This window comes from Fundulus heteroclitus, chromosome 20, assembly GCF_011125445.2.
Source record: "Fundulus heteroclitus isolate FHET01 chromosome 20, MU-UCD_Fhet_4.1, whole genome shotgun sequence".
Lineage (NCBI taxonomy): Eukaryota > Metazoa > Chordata > Actinopteri > Cyprinodontiformes > Fundulidae > Fundulus > Fundulus heteroclitus.
Genome location: NC_046380.1, coordinates 4,590,623 through 4,608,963, shown reverse-complemented (window position 1 = coordinate 4,608,963; position 18,341 = coordinate 4,590,623). Strand labels below are relative to the sequence as shown.

The window sequence follows — 18,341 nt, the reverse complement described above, 5'->3', positions numbered from 1 at the left end:
TCAAGACTTCAAAAGGCTTTAAAATGTAACCACAGTACAAAATATTGCAGGAGTAACACAGGTTATAAAAATGTGTAAAGAATACAACTGAAATTTCTATTCACAAACATAAGCAGAAAAATAAAACTCTTCTATTTATATTATATCACATTATCAGGTCTTAGTACCACTTTTTTCTTTTTTTTTTTTCACCAGTAGCGTTGAAGTTAGTTAGATATTTAACCAAGGCTTGCTTTAAAGTTTCAACACATATGACATTTATGTTGTGGGTTAAAAAAACAACAACGTTTAGATAAAAAAAAAAAGTAGCACTTCTTTAGAAACAGCTTTTAAACGGTTGAAAAGTGAAATATTTAGAGTTGAGCTGGTTCTAGTCCAGACTGTGGAGATTAACACGAACGTTGTGTCCTGATGCGGGTTGTCCTCGTACCGTTTGCTGTTCCTCCACGTCTTTTGAGTCTAAAAGCGCACAAACCCGCCGTTGGTTCTGCATCACGTACTCGAATGTCTGCTTTCAGCCTGATCGGCCGGAGCACGCCTGCAGATAAAGATAAAGGTAAACTCCTTCGACTGGGAACCAGCAGATTTATCCCAGGGGGAAGCGTTTGGCTGTGGTGGTTATACCGCCCACACGGGCCTGGAATCAGCCACAGCCAGGAGGTAGTGGTCAGACTTCAGCACCCCCGGCAGCAGATGAACAACCAAGCGGATAGGTTCCCTCTGACTACAGGCTCCTCTGTGCCTTTTAAGTCTCCTGGTTTTCGTCTACAAATCAAAGACAGCACCTCCTGAGTGTCACTTTTTTTTCTCCAACCCCTTCTCCCCCTAATCCTCGACTGGCGGGCAGCAGCTCCTACAGCGATGCTGAGTGAACGTCGCCGTGCTCCAGGTGATGATGGTGGTGCAGCTGAGCTTTGCAGGCCGTGCTGCAGCCGAGTGACGCCACCGTAGGCGGCTCCTCGTCGCCTGAAAGAAAAACATATTTACTTATTTAGAGACACCTTCCATTAACCCCCCGGCTGCGGCTCGCGGGCGGGGTTAGACGTCCGACTCCACCCTGGAGTCCTTCTCCTTCCCTCCACACGATTTGATGCAACCTACTGGGTTTCCTTAGAGAGGAAACGTTCTGACCAACCTGGAGGATCTGATGGAGTCTGACTTTGGAAAGAGCCTTGAGATGAAATGTTTCATGAATTGGTGCTATATAAATAACATTTAATTGAACTGAATGAGGGATTGCTGCAAAGCCATCAACAATGCAGACAACTGTCCACTGTGTCTCTGCTCTGTCTTCTCTAACATAGAAAGTACTCCTGGGTCAATGTGAGCTTCTGTGCTTTCTGTGTCTCTGCTCTGTCTTCTCTAACATAGAAAGTACTCCTGGGTCAATGTGAGCTTCTGAGCTTTCTGTGTCTCTGCTCTGTCTTCTCTAAGCCCCAGTGGGTGGAGGCAGATGACCGTTCACACTGAGCCTGGTTCTGCTGGAGGTTCACCTCCTTGTTAAAGGGGAGTTTTCCTCTCCACTGTCGCTTCATGCATGCTCAGTATGAGGGATTGCTGCAAAGCCATCAACAATGCAGACGACTGTCCACTGTGGCTCTACGCTCTTTCAGGAGGAGTGAATGCTGCTTGGAGAGACTTGATGCAACCTGCTGGGTTTCCTTAGAGAGGAAACTTTCTCACCAACCTGGAGGATCTGATGGAGTCTGACTTTGGAAAGAACCTTGAGATGACGTGATGTAAATTGCCGCTATACAAATAAAATAAAATAGAATTGAAGGTCCAGTTCAAGTCAGATCTAACTTAGGTGACCCAAACACTAGACTCAGTCAAACCACCAGACTGATGAGACGATTTCATGAGATCTGCCATTGTTCTCCTCTTTTATATTAATATAAAATATTCAATAGCTTCCAGGTCATGTGATCAGAAGACTTGAAATCAGCACCGAATTGTGTTTCTATCCTGGACTAATTTCTAAAAAAAAAAAAAAAAAAAAAAAACGGAGAGCAGGACTGTCAAACATCCAACTAAAAACTGACTTCACTTCAGGAGAAACTGTGGAGGGAAGGAGAAGGACCTGAGGGTGGCGTCGGATGTCACTGTTAAAAAAAATTAAAAAAGGAAAACAGAGCCATTTTTCTTTAAGACTACCAAAGTGATATTTAAATTGTAAACAGATTTCTATAAGAGAGCATGTTTCTTTTTAATATTTCACTTGACTGATTTTAATATTTCACAATATATGACACTAAAAGTACCATAAGTATTTTTTTTTACATCTATTTTTCTTGTAAACAGGATGGAAACCATGTGCTTTTTTTCCTTCAAATCAAATTACTACAAACTTTATATAGAATAAAATCTATCCATTCTCTATTTGCAACCCTTTTATACTTTTATTTATTTTAAAACCTAAAAATAGAAATAAAAAAATTTGGTTATTTAAAGGCGACAGTAGCAACGTTTGTGGCTCTGAACAGCCGAGGGGATAAAACGTTAAATAACGTTAAAAAACGTTAAAATGTTAAATAACGTTAAATAAAGGTTGCAAAGCCTTGCTGGAAAACTGATGTTCACAAGTCGTCTCCATCCATCCTGACTGAGTTTGAGCTATTTTGCAAAGAATGGACAAAACCTACAGCACTTGAACACACACACCGCACTTTTCAGATTTGTAATCGTAAAACATGTCAAAAACTGTCAATTCTTTTGCTTTCGCTTTACAAGAACGGACTACTTGGCGTTGATTTATCACATAAAACACCAATTAAATACACATTTGTGGTTCCTGAAGGTTTTCTTAAAGGTTTCCTTTAGACTCGGCGAGCTTCTCGGCTCATTTTCTGGCCTTTTCTCAGCTTATTAAAGGAAAAATTATAAAGAAACTTACAATAAAAAGGTCATATTTTTGCAAATACAGTCAATACACAAGGCGCTGCAGCTTTACCGAGCCCAGACGACGACGACTCGCTGTCTGCCAATGAGGAGCAGTCCGCCTGGTCATGTGACAGTCCCTCCATCAGGGGAATGGACAGCTCTGACGAAGGAACAGACGAATCGTATATCCCAGAGTCACGAGGAGGCGGGACCTCCGGACCGCCGGGGCCGCCCTCCTCCGTGTGACGCGGAGCAGCGCACAGCTCGTCCTGGAGGACACAGGGAGCCGAGGAAGAGGAGGAAGACTCTTCAGGCAAAGCCTCGGACGCCCCGGCGGACAGTCTGCGGAGAAAAAAGGAAATGCGTTGAACTGATGTGGGGGGGCAGTGGGTGTTAGGGCTGGGCGATATGGATTAAAAAATAAATCTCTGATTTTATCCAAATACCAAATCCGATTAATCGATTTTTTCCTCCTTTTTGTTTCATAAAAAGAAATTAAAGAAATTATTTTAAAACCTTGCTTTTTATGTCAAGCATTTCGTCAGGGAGTTGACCTGAATTCAAAGTGCAACTAAAAACAAGCTGTGAAACATGCTTGTAAAACAAGATGGCAGCCGTGCCATTATAAACAATGAAAATATAACAAAACATTTGCTGCTAGTGGTATTACACATTGAGATAAGAACAGGCTTAACTGCACTTGTGAACTTTCAACTAAGTTAAAAAAAAAGTAAATAAGTGAATGAAGTACCTCGCATTATGGTAAAAAAAAGTTTCCACTTAACAATATGTTGACAATATATTGCCTAAACATATATTCAGCATCACATGCTGTTCTCTTCATGGAAACCCAATGAGTGTATTGGCAAAATAAAATCCAGATTTTCCAAAAATGAAATCTTAAAGAATTGTAAATTCGAATCAATCGATTAAATCGATTTATCGCCCAGCCCTACAGGGTGTGTCAGATTAACTTTTAATAATCACCTAAATGCAGCGTGGTCACATTTAAACCAATGTAGTAGGACTGGACGATAATTCAATAACAATTTATATCGATAGATAAGACGTATATCGATGATAGAAAATAGGGTCAATAAAAATTTTTTCCTTCCTTTTGCATTCTACACTGCAAAAACTAATCTAAAAATTAGTAAAATGTTCTTAAAGTTAGTGTATTTATCCTTGATTGGAGCAGGTAAATAAGTTTATCTGCCAATGGAATTAATATTTTGACCCCTAAAATAAGATAAGTAGACACCCTGCACTTGAAATAAGATGATTGAGAGGAATTGTTCCTATTTTAAGTGCAAAAATCTTATTCCATTGGCAAATCATCTTATTTACCTGCTCAAATCACGGACAAATATACTAATTTTAAGAAAAATTTACTTATTTTTAGTTCTGTTTTTGCATTCTGGACATGTAGGTTAATATTACAGTCATTACATCCTTCCAACCAATCACAACGCAGACCCAGGAACCAAGCTCCGCCCCCTTTGAAGAGTTCAGAGAGCACACGTTCTTTTTTAAACTTGCAGTTTTGGTAAAAAGTTCAATTCAATTCAATTCAATTTTATTTATATAGCGCCAAATCATGAAACATGTCATCTCAAGGCACTTTACAAAGTCAAGTTCAATCATATTATACAGATTGGGTCAGATTATACAGATTGGTCAAAAATGTCCTATATAAGGAAACCAGTTGATTGCATCAAAGTCCCGACAAGCAGCATTCACTCCTGGGGAACCGTAGAGCCACAGGAAGAGTCATCTGCATTGTACATGGCTTTGCTGCAATCCCTCATACTGAGCAAGCATGAAGCGACAGTGGGAAGAAAAACCACCCATTAACGGGAAAAAAAACCTCCGGCAGAACCGGGCTCAGTATGAACGGTCATCTGCCTCGACCGACTGGGGTTACAGAAGACAGAGCAGAGACACAACAAGAGAGACAAAAAAGCCCAGAAGCACACATTGATCTAGTGATCAATGTGTCGAAAAAGTTGGTTGAGTAAAGGGTTGAGATTGAATTCAGTGTTTGTGTCTTTATCTAAAAATACGTCGTTAAGCAACAGCAGGGCTGCATTTACAATAAATATATTTTTAATTTGTTGATAATTATTGATATCGATCAATATGATTTCTATTTTAATCAATATGCTTTTTCTTTTCCATGTCGTCCAGCCCTACAGCGTAGTGTTTTTACCTTGATGTGGATCCTGGGATGGACAAAGAGCAGTGGGGCAGCTCCGGACTGGGACAGACGTTTGGACTGCGGCTGGAGCCGGGGGCCAGCAGGAGCACGTTCCTCCTCGGCACGCCGTCCACTTCCTCCAGCGACGGCGCCCTCACCAGCACCTCGTTCAGCACCAGGCCGGACTCTAAGCGCCGCTCCGGCTGAGGCCCCGAGGAGCAGCCGGGCTCCGGAGGAGGAGCGCTCTGAGCGTCTTTGGCGGACGAGTCGGACGGACGTCCTGCAGGAGACGGCTGCTTTTCGAACCAGTCCGGGTTCTGGCTGATGTGCTGGTGCATGTTGCAGATGGATACGTAGAGAGAGCGTCCCGATTTGCTCCGGAAGTAGTTCCTGCGGGAGATGTTGATGGGCGGCTGCTCGGGATCGGCCAGGGCGGACTGGCTGGAATGGAGCCGGCCGTAGAGCTGCGGCAGCTGATCCATGAGCTTCAGCCTAAACCCAGGAAAGAGGAAACAGCGTCACTTCTCGCTTCTCAACGCACGCTCAACCCCCCGCTGCCGTTAGCAATGTTTGTACCTGGGAGCCAGACTCAGCACGGTGGGGATGTCGCCTTCGGTGGAATAGTCGAAGTACACGGCCATGAAGCGGCTCAGCTCCTGGTCCCCGCCGTCCTCGCTCTGCTTGGCCAGCCGCAGCTTCTCCGCGATCATTGCCACAGCCACGACGAACAGATCGCCGTGCGAGCCGCCAGCCAGGGAACCGCCGCCGCCGCCGCCATTACCGCGCCGACTGACCGGCGTCTTCCCTCTGCGACTCTTCTTCTCCACGTGATATCTGAGAAGAAAGGGTCCAGATTAGAAGGAGAATGTGAACCGTAAGGTCACACAATTACAAAGATTTGTTAATAATATCATTTGTTTAACATATAGAAATAGCTTTTATTAAAGTGTCTAAAACAGAACTATTGAAGGAGCAGCTTTCTTTCTTTAAATCAAACTGTGTTTTAGCAGCATCTAGTGGCCAGAGGTGGAACTGCAGGCGCTGCTTCACACCTGATTTCAGCTCAGAATCAGAATCAAGTTTATTGCCAAGTAGGTTTGCACTTACAAGGAAATTGACTTGGTGTTGATGGTGCAGACAAAAAAATGAAATAAAATGGATAAATATACAGAAGCTATATACACTCAGTAAACTGTGTGTTAATGTAACGCAGAAGCTTATAAGTCCGCTTGTAAGCTTGTAAGCTGATGGCTGACTAAGGCTGGACGACAGAAAAAAAAAGTATATAGATGAAATAGAAATCATATTGATCGATATCAACATTTAAAATTATTATCAACAAATTCAAAACATATATTTTAAGTGCAGACCTGGCCATTTTATGCTGTTGCTTAGCGACCTATTTTTAGATAAAGAACTTACCAACACTGAATTCAAAGTCAACCCTTTATTCAACCAACTTTTTACCAAAACTGCAAGTTTTTAAAAAAAGAAACAAGAACGTGTGCTGAACTCTGTGAAGGGGGAGGAGCTTCCTGGGTCAGCATTGTGATTGGTTGGGAGGATGTAACGATGTAATATTAACCTACAGGACTGGAATGCAATAGGAAGGATTAACACTGTTAATCTATTGAACTCTTTATTGACCCTTTTTTCTATCATCAATATACGTCTATCTATCGATTGATATATATTATTATTGAATTATCGTCCTGCCCTATGATTAGCAGAGGTGGAAAACACCGCTTTAAGGTACCTCATAAATAAATTTAGATTAATAAAGTGAGTGGTACCGTAGGCCTTTCGAACAGACGGTGATGATGAGGTTAGCTTCATCCAGCTGTCGGCTCAGCCACGACATCTGACCCTCTTTGCACATCTCCAGATGTTCCCACAGGTCCAGCACCACCTGGGTCCAGCCATACAAGGAGCATAACAAATTTCACATTTTATATTTTACGTTGTTTTGGTTTTTTCGGGACCTCGTCGGCCTCACCTCACAGCCACAGAAGTCCTGCAGGAAGTAGGCAAAGCTCTGGATGACGCTGGTGTGCTTGGAGCAGTCTCTGTTGGAGTAGCAGATGAAGACTTTGGGGCGTGGCCACGGCCGCTCGCTGTTCAGCGCTGCACTCTGATTGGGCGACTCGCTGCTCTCTTCGTCCAGCTGACTGTATATGTTTTCTGGGAGCAGACGCAAATCACAATTAATTCACCCACTGATTCATCCTTCCTTATCATATCTTACTGATATATTTAATTGCAATCAAGACAAGAAAGGTCAGAGACTGCTGGGATGCAAAATTTGGTACAATATTATTTTTTATAAACGTCATCCATCCATGGTTTGCATTTCGATGATGTTTCTGACAAGCTGAATGAAGAACTGCCCACACATGATGTATTATATCAGTGGCTGACATGCTGTTTGTGGGGATGTTGTATAATGTTGAAGAAAGACAGAGAAATACGGTAAAATCAATAATGTAATTGCAATTTTCAGCATTTCCTAATATTACGCAGCCCTGTTCCCAATTTTATTAACAGCAGCCAACTGGTCTAAAAACACCTAAAACACAAGAGTTATTTGAATCTAGGGTTAAAAGCAAATCCTCTGTGTCTAATCTGACTTTTAATTAGTATTGCTTCTATAAATACATATTCTGGCAATGTCTAATAATCTCACATATAAAAATGAAAGTTTTCTTAGAACGTAGAATTAGTAGTTCATAAAAACATGAAGACAAGCCGTCGGTGGAGGAGGAGTGTAAACAAGCAAAGACAACCGTAGATCATTTTATTTGCTGTTTTCTGTTTAAATGGAGGACCATTTATACTCTTTGCTCTGTGAGAGGGAAGAGAAAGTAACCAAGAAAAGAAAAAGTAGTAATAACCGAGAGAAATGAGAGTCTATATCAGTGCAGCTATTATTACCAGGTGGAGATAATTCATGAGGGAGCGGGGATTTAAAACGGAAGCAGAGGTTGCAGGTTTTCTGCTGGACAGGAAAGTTAATTCAATATAACAGTGAAGTATATATTGGTAACGAGACCGGGTCTCTTTACCTGTGTTTAGTCGCTTTTTTAGACCCCAAATAAGCGACTTCACGTTCAGGAACGAGCCCAAAAAACTGTGACTTTAGAAAAAAACAAGCAGACTTGGCAACAATGCCAAAAAACCATTTTACACGATGACCGTAGCTATTAGCTGTTAGCAGTGGCTAAGGCATGGGGGACATATTGACATCATCATGTCTATGATACCCCGCGGCTTCCGTAGTCATTTGTAATTCATACGTCGCACCACTAGATGGTGCTCCAGGCTGAAAATCTTCCACACTGGGGTCTTAAAAAAACTTGGAAAAGAGCGGTTTTCCTGCTACAGCGGGGTTTTAAAACTGGACTGAAATGTAAAAATACCATCAGAACCAAGAGCCAATTGCAGTCGCTCATAAGCAACGTTCTCCACCACTTTAGAAACAAGATGGCACACTCGGCTCCTCTGAATTTCATCTGTTGCCCTCACCTTGCTGCTTCTTGCGACACACTACAGTGAAGAGCGTGGCGAAGGCGGACATGATGACCAGCGGCACGGTGATGGCCATGGCACGGATAGGCCCCGCCCATGGGGAGTGCACTGATGGATAAAGCAAACACACCCACAATAAGACATCTGAACTTCATAGCATGCTGATTTCTATTCCTGTACACTTCCCCTTTAATAAAAGTTAGTTTTTAACCACAATTCTTGCTCTACAATACTGATGAAAGTACTGCTCTGCAACTACATATTGCTTATTTAGACAATAATACTGATGATAAACAGAAATATTAGAGTATAAACATTGCAACATATTGCAGAATTAATCTTGAGAAGACTTTTTGAATTAAAACAGCGACGGTATGCTGTCCAAAGATGCAACGTAGCTCCCTGCGTCTTTAATTTGGTCTTACCCTGGCTGACGTGGTACTGAATTTGCCTCCTGGTCGTGTTACTGTTGTCTCTAACCTGAGAAAGAAAGCCAAACGTACAAAAAAAAAAAAAAGAAGTTTTTAGTTTTTAAATCATGCACACGTCAAGCAAGAACTAGGAGATCGATGCGTCCTCGTACCTCTACAACGTAGGTTCCTTGAGTGACGTCCTGGAGGATGCAAGTTGTCCTAGCCTGGTTCAGATCCTGCAGACATATTCAATTCAATTTTATTAATACAGCACTAATTTGAAACATATTATCTCAAGGCTCTTTCCAAAGTCAGACTCCATCAGATCCTCCAGGTTGGTGAGAAAGTTTCCTCTCTAAGGAAACCCAGCAGGTTGCATCAAGTCTCTCCAAGCAGCATTCACTCCTCCTGAAAGAGCGTAGAGCCACAGTGGACAGTCGTCTGCATTGTTGATGGCTTTGCAGCAATCCCTCATACTGAGCATGCATGAAGCGACAGTGGAGAGGAAAACTCCCCTTTAACAGGGAGGAGAACCTCCAGCAGAACCAGAACCAGGCTCAGTGTGAACGCTCATCTGCCTCCACCCACTGGGGCTTAGAGAAGACAGAGCAGAGACACAGAAAGCTCAGAAGCTCACATTGACCCAGGAGTACTTTCTATGTTAGAGAAGACAGAGCAGAGACACAGAAAGCACAGAAGCTCACATTGACCCAGGAGCACTTTCTATGTTAGAGAAGACAGAGCAGAGACACAGAAAGCACAGAAGCTCACATTGACCAAGGAGTACTTTCTATGTTAGAGAAGACAGAGCAGAGACACAGAAAGCACAGAAGCTCACATTGACCCAGGAGTACTTTCTATGTTAGAGAAGACAGAGCAGAGACACAACAAGAGACAAAAACATGAACAACTAAACAGTATAAATACCTTATTAACGAGGGCCAATTAAACGAACAGCCACGTTTATGAATGGTATTCACTTTTATTTTTTTATTGTCTGGAGCAGAAACGATCTTTGCAAAGGAACAAACTTTTGATTTTGTTTGCTTGGGAGATTTCCAGCTTCTCCTCCAGCCCAAAAAGTCTTTTAACAGCTGAACGGCAACATAAAAACACGATCAAGTAAGTTGGGGTCAATCTGAACTTCAAATGTGCCCGTTTTCCTCAGGGTTTCTCACAGGAACGAGATGCATTTCTAAGACGGACTGAGCGAAGACGCCCCATGTTGTCCCCATGTGTGTGACTCACGGCGCTGTCTGAGAGTACAAAGAGATTACGGGCGCGAGCTTGTTGGACAGACATCAAACAAGACGCAGCCGGGAGGTGGCTGTAAAAAAAGGCTGCTCACTCCACCTTCCAGCGTGGACATAAAAAGAGCAGACGCCTTATGTGCTCAGATAGTTCGGTCACATTATAGTCTCTCAAACCACACAGAAAAAAAAAAACATTTATTGGCATCTTAAATGGATAAACTATAAAACAAAGGACTGGAAAGTCAGCTGTCGTTAATAAACGTAATAAATAACATGCAATAGCTGTGGAAGAAGTAGGAAAATTTACCCACTGCGTTGAATTCTGGGATTTTAGCTCCTTTATATTCAATAATGATATATATATATATATATATATATATATATATATATATATATATATATATATATATATATATATATATATATATATCGATCAATAGACGTGTGGTTCAGTAGGAAAAAAATGGTCAAAAAAGAGTTCAATAGAGGAATATAACAGTTTTTCCTTTCTTTTTGCATTCTAGCCCAGAATGTAAGTTAATACTACAGGCGTTACTTCCTCTTAACCAATCACAGGAAAGCTCCTTCACCAAGCTTTAAAGATTCTTTATTGTCATTGCGCGTTACTGTAGTCAAATTTATTTTAAGAGTACAAATAATGAAGGCAAACAAACAAGCAGGCGATGAACAAGGATTACGGTGTTTTTCTTTCCTTCAGTGTAGCGTTCAATAGAGATTAAAAAATAAAAAGATGATTCAAAAGTTTGTATGAACTAGTTGACCTTCATGAGTCACAGATAACAGATAATGAGGTAATAAGGTGCTTATTGTCAGAGTTTAGAGAGCACATGTTCTTTTTTCGCTTTTTTTTCTACACTTACAGTTTTGATAAAAAAGTTGGTTCAAGTCAGTGTTTTTTATTTAAAAATTGATAATCAAGAAACAGCAGAAAAATGGCCAGGGCTGCATTTAAAATAAAAGTTTTGAATTCCTTTTGGTAATTATCGATATCGATCAATATGATTTCTATTTTATCGATATGATTTTCTTTCTATATTATCCAGCTCTAGTTTAGCTGATGTCTTATCACAGTTAAGCCCAAAGTTAGATTAGTCTGGAGTGTTACACTTAAGTTAAACACGTCATCATATATCTTTGTGCATGTTAGGTTAGTGCTGTAAGTCATATATTTGCTGTTTTTGGCAAATATTAACTTAATTTGGCCTACAAGCATCCTTGTGTCCCATTTATTTATCCTCCATCTAGTAAATGGCAGATTTGGTGCATCTTTGCTTCATTTATTCAACCTTAGTTTTGTACATTTAACTATATCTGCACATAACTCAGGGCAATTAGCTTACTTTAGCTACTTCTCTTGATTTAATGTTTTTAGGTTTGCCTTACTCTGATAATATGCAGTTATAAAGATTTGCTTTATTGTAAAAATAAAACCTCTAATACGACGGCGTATTAGGGACATTGTAGATAAAGGAAAAAAAGAAAAGAAAGAGTAAGTTTCTGCCAAAAACAACACAGATTAATTTCACATACTCCAAGAAAGATCTTGGAAATTTTCTAAGGTTAAAAAGTCACAAATCTCGGCCTAAAAACTCAGAAGTTTTGAGATTAATTTCACATATTTTGAAGAGAAATTCGAAAAATCTCAAACGTGGAAAGGTCGCAAATTTGTGGAAGAAAAACCCTCAAAGATTTTCATCATTAAAGGCAGATATTTACAACATTTAAACTAAGACATTTTCCGGCATTGTTGAGTCAGAAATATGCAAAAACAAAATTTATCAGAAGAAAAACTCCAAAATTTGCTGAAATTTTAAAAGCATTTGATTCCGACAAATAATACCAGAAGGCCTCTGAGATTTAAGTGGCAAATTAACGAGATGCGCTATTAGATGTTTCCCAAAGTCTGCATATAACTCAGAGCAATTAGCTTACTTTAGCTACTTCTCTTGATTAAATGTTTTTTTTTTTTGGCTTTGTCTTCCTCTGATAATATGCAGGTAATTTATCAGAGAGAAGTGGACAGCTTGCTTCCTGGTACGGTGTCTAAAAACCAACGACATGTAACCTTAAATCAACCTTAAAACCACATTTTCACCGTGCGGAGACAAACAGCAGAGGCGGCGGCGGTCTTACTGGTCTGCAGCGCTGCACTCTGAAGAGGCCGTCCTGCCGCAGCCTGTAGTACAGATAATAAAACTGGAAGCTGAAGGAGGCGGGAGCCAAATCGAACGCCACGTGAAGGTCCGATCCGTGCTGAGACACGTTCAGGGTCTTCGGCTTCCAGACTGAAGAGACACAACCAGAAATAAATACAAATACGCCGGATGGGTGCCGGCATGCGTCGATATGAGACAGAAACATTAAACATGCATGAATGTTTAAAGACATTTCTGTTCAATCTTCCATCAGGTTACATGAGATTAAAGCTGCTGTGTCGCCTTTTTTTTTTTTCACCACAAAACAAATATAATTGATATGGTCACATATCTCCAGGCTTCGTTGAGTTTAGAGGGGCAAAGTATTTCTAAAACTTAGAAAAACTTTAAAAATCACAGTCGAAACACTCGTTATTACCATATACGGGCGCTGACGTGACGCGGTAAACTTTGCCAGAGCAAGGGGAGGTGTGTTTTTTTTAATGTATTTTCTTATAATTTCTCCTAAAGCAGCAAACAAAACACAGAAGTGTTGTTGTTTTTATGTTTTTTTTTTTTTTTGCAGAAATACACCCAGTCATAAGGACAGTTTCTGAAAGACGGCACGCTCTGGAGAAAGCAGGAGCAGTTCGAGTCCCAGCGAAAGCATCGACCTCATTTATTTATTTTATGAGGTGAAAATACCAGGATGAAACGTTAGTCAGGGTTCGTGCTAGCAGCCTACAGTTCGCCGTCTCTTAGCTGCTTACAGGAAGCCGGATTATCTAACTCCTGTCTTCCCTCCGCTGGCTTCCTGTTTGTTTCCGGATGGATTTTAGTGTTTCATCGCTCGGTCCTCAGGTTTCTCGTGAACACTTGTTGACCCAGATTCCCCAAGGCCGGGTTAAAGCAGAGCTCCAGTTTTACTTTTTAAACTATAAAAAAAAACATTTTAGACACTCATTTATTTTCTGTTGCCTTTGGTTCCTGCTGACATCTTTTTTTTGTTGTTGTTGGGATAATTTAATTTGTGCCTTGCTTTGCTATTTTTTTAACACATTGGGATATTTATTGTTTTATGTGAAGTATCTATGCATTTGACCCTTTGGTCAATGTATGCCGTTTTATTTATTTTTTATTTTAATTTTATTTTTTAATGTCTGTCAGTGTACCAATAACAATTTTTGTCTTAATGCCAAAGAAAGCCCAAAATGTTTTACTTTCACATGTCGAGCCTGGCTGCTTTCGCCATATTGCTGCGCTTGATTTATATATGCAAGAAGCTTTATTAGATTTTATTCTGGAACTATTTCATGTTAAATGGACACAAAATGTATGACATTCTAAACAAGCTACCTTATTTTTCAGACCATAAGGCGCACTAAATATTCTTCCCACGTGTGTAATATCATTCCGCCCCTCTATCAGTCTCTGCTTAACGTAACTTTTATATTGAATTAACTTACTAGGTTTATTGTTGCTAGCGCTTTCTCCAGGCTGCCTTACATTAATGCACTTCTAGTTTAGACATTACAGTCAGGCAATCTTGTAGACAGCTCAGGGGTCCTATCAGGTAGTGACACAGTGTACCGTAATGCTCCTAATATCCATTTAGTGGAGCGACTTTGTTGCTAACCAAAGTCATACTTACACATTTTAACAGATTTCTGAGCGCAATGTACCACATAAAATCAGTCAGTAAGCACAACGTGATCATAGATAAGAAAGAAAGAAAGAAAATGTGTATGTTAAAGCAACAAAATGGAGTTTTGAGCGCTAATTCCTAATAATAATAATAATTAATAAATAATAATTATTGCTAATAATTCCTAATGTATTTAACACTAAGAAAGGCTGTTTAAAAAATACTATCAGCATGAGGAAAGATTTTACCGCTGCTAAGGGGTTACACAGCCGGGTTTTTGAGAAGGGCAGTCCGCACAGAGCATCAATACACGCTGAGTGCTGTATATTGACACGGAAAATCGATTAATATATGTCAAATTAGGCTAATATGTGGGTCAGACGTTAAACGTTTAGACTAAACTGGAGCATCAACACGTAGCGAGTGTCATAATTGTATTCTGAGACCAAAAAAAACCAACACAAATATGTTGAAAAGAGGTTCATGATGGTAAGATTAAGGTGTTTAATAAAAGAACCGTCCTTCTCTGATAAAAAATATTTCACGTTCACTGTAATATTTTTTATATCAACAGTTATATTAACTCATAGATTGATAAATCTACTATAGTTTGCATCAGTTAATGCAACCAGATCTTCAGTCCGTGTATGGCTTTGCTTATAACGAGCACAACGAGACACTTACATGGTTTGCACACCAGGTTGTCCGACCCGAGGAGGACTTCACAAGCTGTTAAAGGAAAAACACACAAATATTTGCTTTACTGTAAAAAAATAAAACCGTCTCCCTTCTCCCCAGTCTAATATGACGGTGTAATAGGGCCATTGTAGATAAAAGGAAGAAAAAGAAAGAGTAAGATTCTGCCAAAACAACTCAGAAATGTTCAGATTAATCTCACTTATTTTCAGGAAAGATCTTGGAAATTTTATAAGGTTGAAAAAACATCACAAATATCTGCCTAAAAACTCTGAAGTTTTGAGATTATTTGCATATATTTTCAAGGGAAAACTCAGAAAATCTCAGATGCTGAAAGGTCACAAATTTGTGGGGGGAAAAAAACTTGATAATTTTCATTATTAAAGGCACATATTTTCAACATTTAAACAAAAATATTTTCCTACATTGTTGAGTCAGAAATATGCAAGAACTAAACTCTGAAATTTGCTGAGATTTTAAAAGCAGATATTTCCAATAATGATTTAAGTGGCAGATTAACAAAATGCGCTTCAGAATCAGAATCAGAATGAAGTTTAATCGCCAAGTAGGTTTGCACTTACAAGGAATTTGACTTCTGGATGTTTCCCAAAGTCTGCGGTCACTACATGTTGAAAACATGTTCAATTAATCTTAAAATTTCAGATTTTTTGGGGGGAAATTTACTTTTTTTTTTTTCTTTTCTCTACAATAGCCCTAATACGCCGTCGTCGTCTAACTGAGACACTTTGAATGTTTTTTTTAAATCACATCGTAACTCATCAAGCGTTTCCGGATGGGACTTACAGTTGGTCCGCAGGAAAGATGGAGGGAAGAAGCTTTCGTTCATCAGAGAGGGGAAAGGAACGACACGAACCATGTAGTCGGTGTCAAAGGACAAACCGCTGAACGGCTGACTGCTCAGCTTCTGTACGAGGAGAAAAACAGATTATTAAACCGAACGGTCAACGGAAAGAGAGGAAGAGTCGGTAACCCTCTAAAGAAGTTTACATTAGTAAAATAGTTTTCGGACCATAAAGTGCACCGGATTATAAGGCGCATTAAATATTCTTCCCAAGTATGTAATATCACTCCTTCATGTCCACAGCTCTCTATCCGTCTCTGTCAGGAGGACAGAGTAGCTGGACTATACTGCCCTGTTTCTAACATAGGGCCAAAATAAACGTAACTTTTATATTGAATTAACTTATCGGTACTAGGTTTATTGCACTTCTAGTTTAGACATTACAGTCAGGCAGTCTGGTAGACGGCTCAGGGGTCCTATCAGGTAGTGACACAGTGTACTGTAATGCTCCTAATATCCATTTAGAGGAGCGACTTTGATTTATATATGCAAGAAGCTTTATTAGATTTTATTCTGGGACTATTTCATGTTAAATGGACACAAAATGAATGCCGTTTTAAACAAGCTACCGTATTTTTCAGACCATAAGGCACACTAAATATTCTTCCCACGTGTGTAATATCACTCCGCCCCTCTAACAGTCTCTGCTTAACGTAACTTTTATATTGAATTAACTTACTAGGTTTATTGCACTTCTAGTTTAGACATTCCAGTCAGGCAGTCTGGTAGACAGCTCAGGGGTCCTATCAGGTAGTGACACAGTGTACCGTAATGCTCCTAATATCCATTTAGAGGAGCGGCTTTGTTGCTAACCAAAGTGATACTTGCACATTTTAACAGATTTATGAGCGCATTGTACCACATAAAATCAGTCAGTAAGCACAATGGTGATCATATATAAGGGGTAACATCAATTTTGGAGAAAACTTAAGGATTTTAGGTGCCCGTTATAGTCCGAAAACTTGGGTACTATTGTACAAAAGTCTCGTTTGTTTACATTTTCATTCTAAGGACCCAAACTTTTCTGTAACATGTAAATGGAGCTTTAATTCACTTCATATTGTTTTGGACCTTAAGCTGTCCGGACAGAACCGCTCGTCCTACCGTGCTCCTGTAGGAGTAGTTGAGCTGCCGTGGGTCTTTGAGGATGAGGTGCTGACACTGTTTCCCGTCTGGATTCTTGTCCTCCAGGTAAACTCTGAAGCCTTTAATGTGTTCGATTCCTGCAGAGATGCAGCAGAAACTTCAGTTTCATCCGTCCCTCTACTTTCTGCCTCCTACACTCCTGAATGTCCTTTAGAGCTTGCCAAATTCACAACAAACGTTGTCTCAAGACGCTTTGCAAGACAAACCGATTCAATTCACACCTAGAAAGATGTAAACAAATCACTCCCATTCAATTCAATCACAAATAAAGATTAAAATTCAATTTTAAAAAAAGCCCGTTACTATATCATGTATTCAAATTCACTTTATGAAGCCAATTGGTGGAAAGTTGTCTAAATAACTTTGCAGTAATCCTTTCTCCTAAGCAAGCATGGGGGGACAGTGGTAAGGAACCACTTCGTTTTAACAGAAGCAAACCTGAACCTGGCTCAAGACGAGCAGAAACCTGATGGTGACCCGCCGAGGAAATAAAAACTAAACACCAAAATCCCCTGCATTGAAAGGCCAAACTGACTCTGGGTTTAGAATAAGCGCTTTAAGAGAACATTTTGTTTTCTATAGAAATATAACTGAAACAACCTCAACAGATAGTGTTGCAGTTTTCTTCAATAATTCGGCTGTATGTTTTCTGACAGCAACAACAAAGAAACACCCAATAATTTCAATGCTTTTTGATCCCAAATGTCTGCCATGGTGAAATTAAATGTTCAAGAGCAACCCAGGAACCGAGAATTAAGCCCACCTTAAACCATAAACTGCACAAACACCAGCAAAAACATCCAGAGTAAAGACAGTTTAATGTCACCATGGTCCGAGAGGATTTGACCATAAAAGAAGCTCCTGCAGCTAAATGTCTTCTGCAGGAACTTTTATGCTAATTAAATGACAAACTGTTTTGGCCACAATGACAAAGGGACCGATTGAATGTGTCAAGAAGAGGCTTTCAGACCTCTAAGGCATGGTGGTGGCATTATTATTCATTATTAGAAATGAAGGAGCAGGAACTGCTTAGCTGTGTTTCTCTACTAGAGGAATCCACTAAAGGGTGCTGCAATTAAATTTTTACTTTTCATTCACATAGAAAGTACTCGTGGGTCAATGTGAGCTTCTGAGCTTTCTGTGTCTCTGCTCTGTCTTCTCTAACATAGAAAGTACTCCTGGGTCAATGTGAGCTTCTGTGCTTTCTGTGTCTCTGCTCTGTCTTCTCTAACATAGAAAGTACTCCTGGGTCAATGTGAGCTTCTGTGCTTTCTGTGTCTCTGTTCTGTCTTCTCTAACATAGAAAGTACTCCTGGGTCAATGTGAGCTTCTGAGCTTTCTGTGTCTCTGCTCTGTCTTCTCTAAGCCCCAGTGGGTGGAGGCAGATGAGCGTTCACACTTAGCCTGGTTCTGGTTCTGCTGGAGGTTCTCCTCCCTGTTAAAGGGGAGTTTTCCTCTCCACTGTCGCTTCATGCATGCTCAGTATGAGGGATTGCTGCAAAGCCATCAACAATGCAGACGACTGTCCACTGTGGCTCTACGCTCTTTCAGGAGGAGTGAATGCTGCT

At 40.2% G+C, this 18,341-nt stretch overlaps 1 protein-coding gene across 1 annotated transcript in view; it reads right to left on the bottom strand.

The window, feature by feature from the left end:
* Positions 1-18,341, bottom strand: part of il17rd (interleukin 17 receptor D) — a 49,184-nt gene continuing 30,843 nt past the window's right edge. The window contains exons 4-16 of the mRNA XM_012879929.3: positions 16,732-16,850; positions 15,570-15,690; positions 14,754-14,798; positions 12,423-12,574; positions 9,186-9,251; positions 9,028-9,082; positions 8,600-8,710; positions 7,074-7,258; positions 6,871-6,986; positions 5,654-5,911; positions 5,090-5,569; positions 2,951-3,222; positions 1-966 (exon numbers count right to left, since the gene is read on the bottom strand). Of these exons, the coding sequence (XP_012735383.2) occupies positions 854-966; positions 2,951-3,222; positions 5,090-5,569; positions 5,654-5,911; positions 6,871-6,986; positions 7,074-7,258; positions 8,600-8,710; positions 9,028-9,082; positions 9,186-9,251; positions 12,423-12,574; positions 14,754-14,798; positions 15,570-15,690; positions 16,732-16,850 (2,093 nt within the window). The 3' untranslated portion in view covers positions 1-853. The remainder of the gene's footprint in view (positions 967-2,950; positions 3,223-5,089; positions 5,570-5,653; positions 5,912-6,870; positions 6,987-7,073; positions 7,259-8,599; positions 8,711-9,027; positions 9,083-9,185; positions 9,252-12,422; positions 12,575-14,753; positions 14,799-15,569; positions 15,691-16,731; positions 16,851-18,341) is intronic.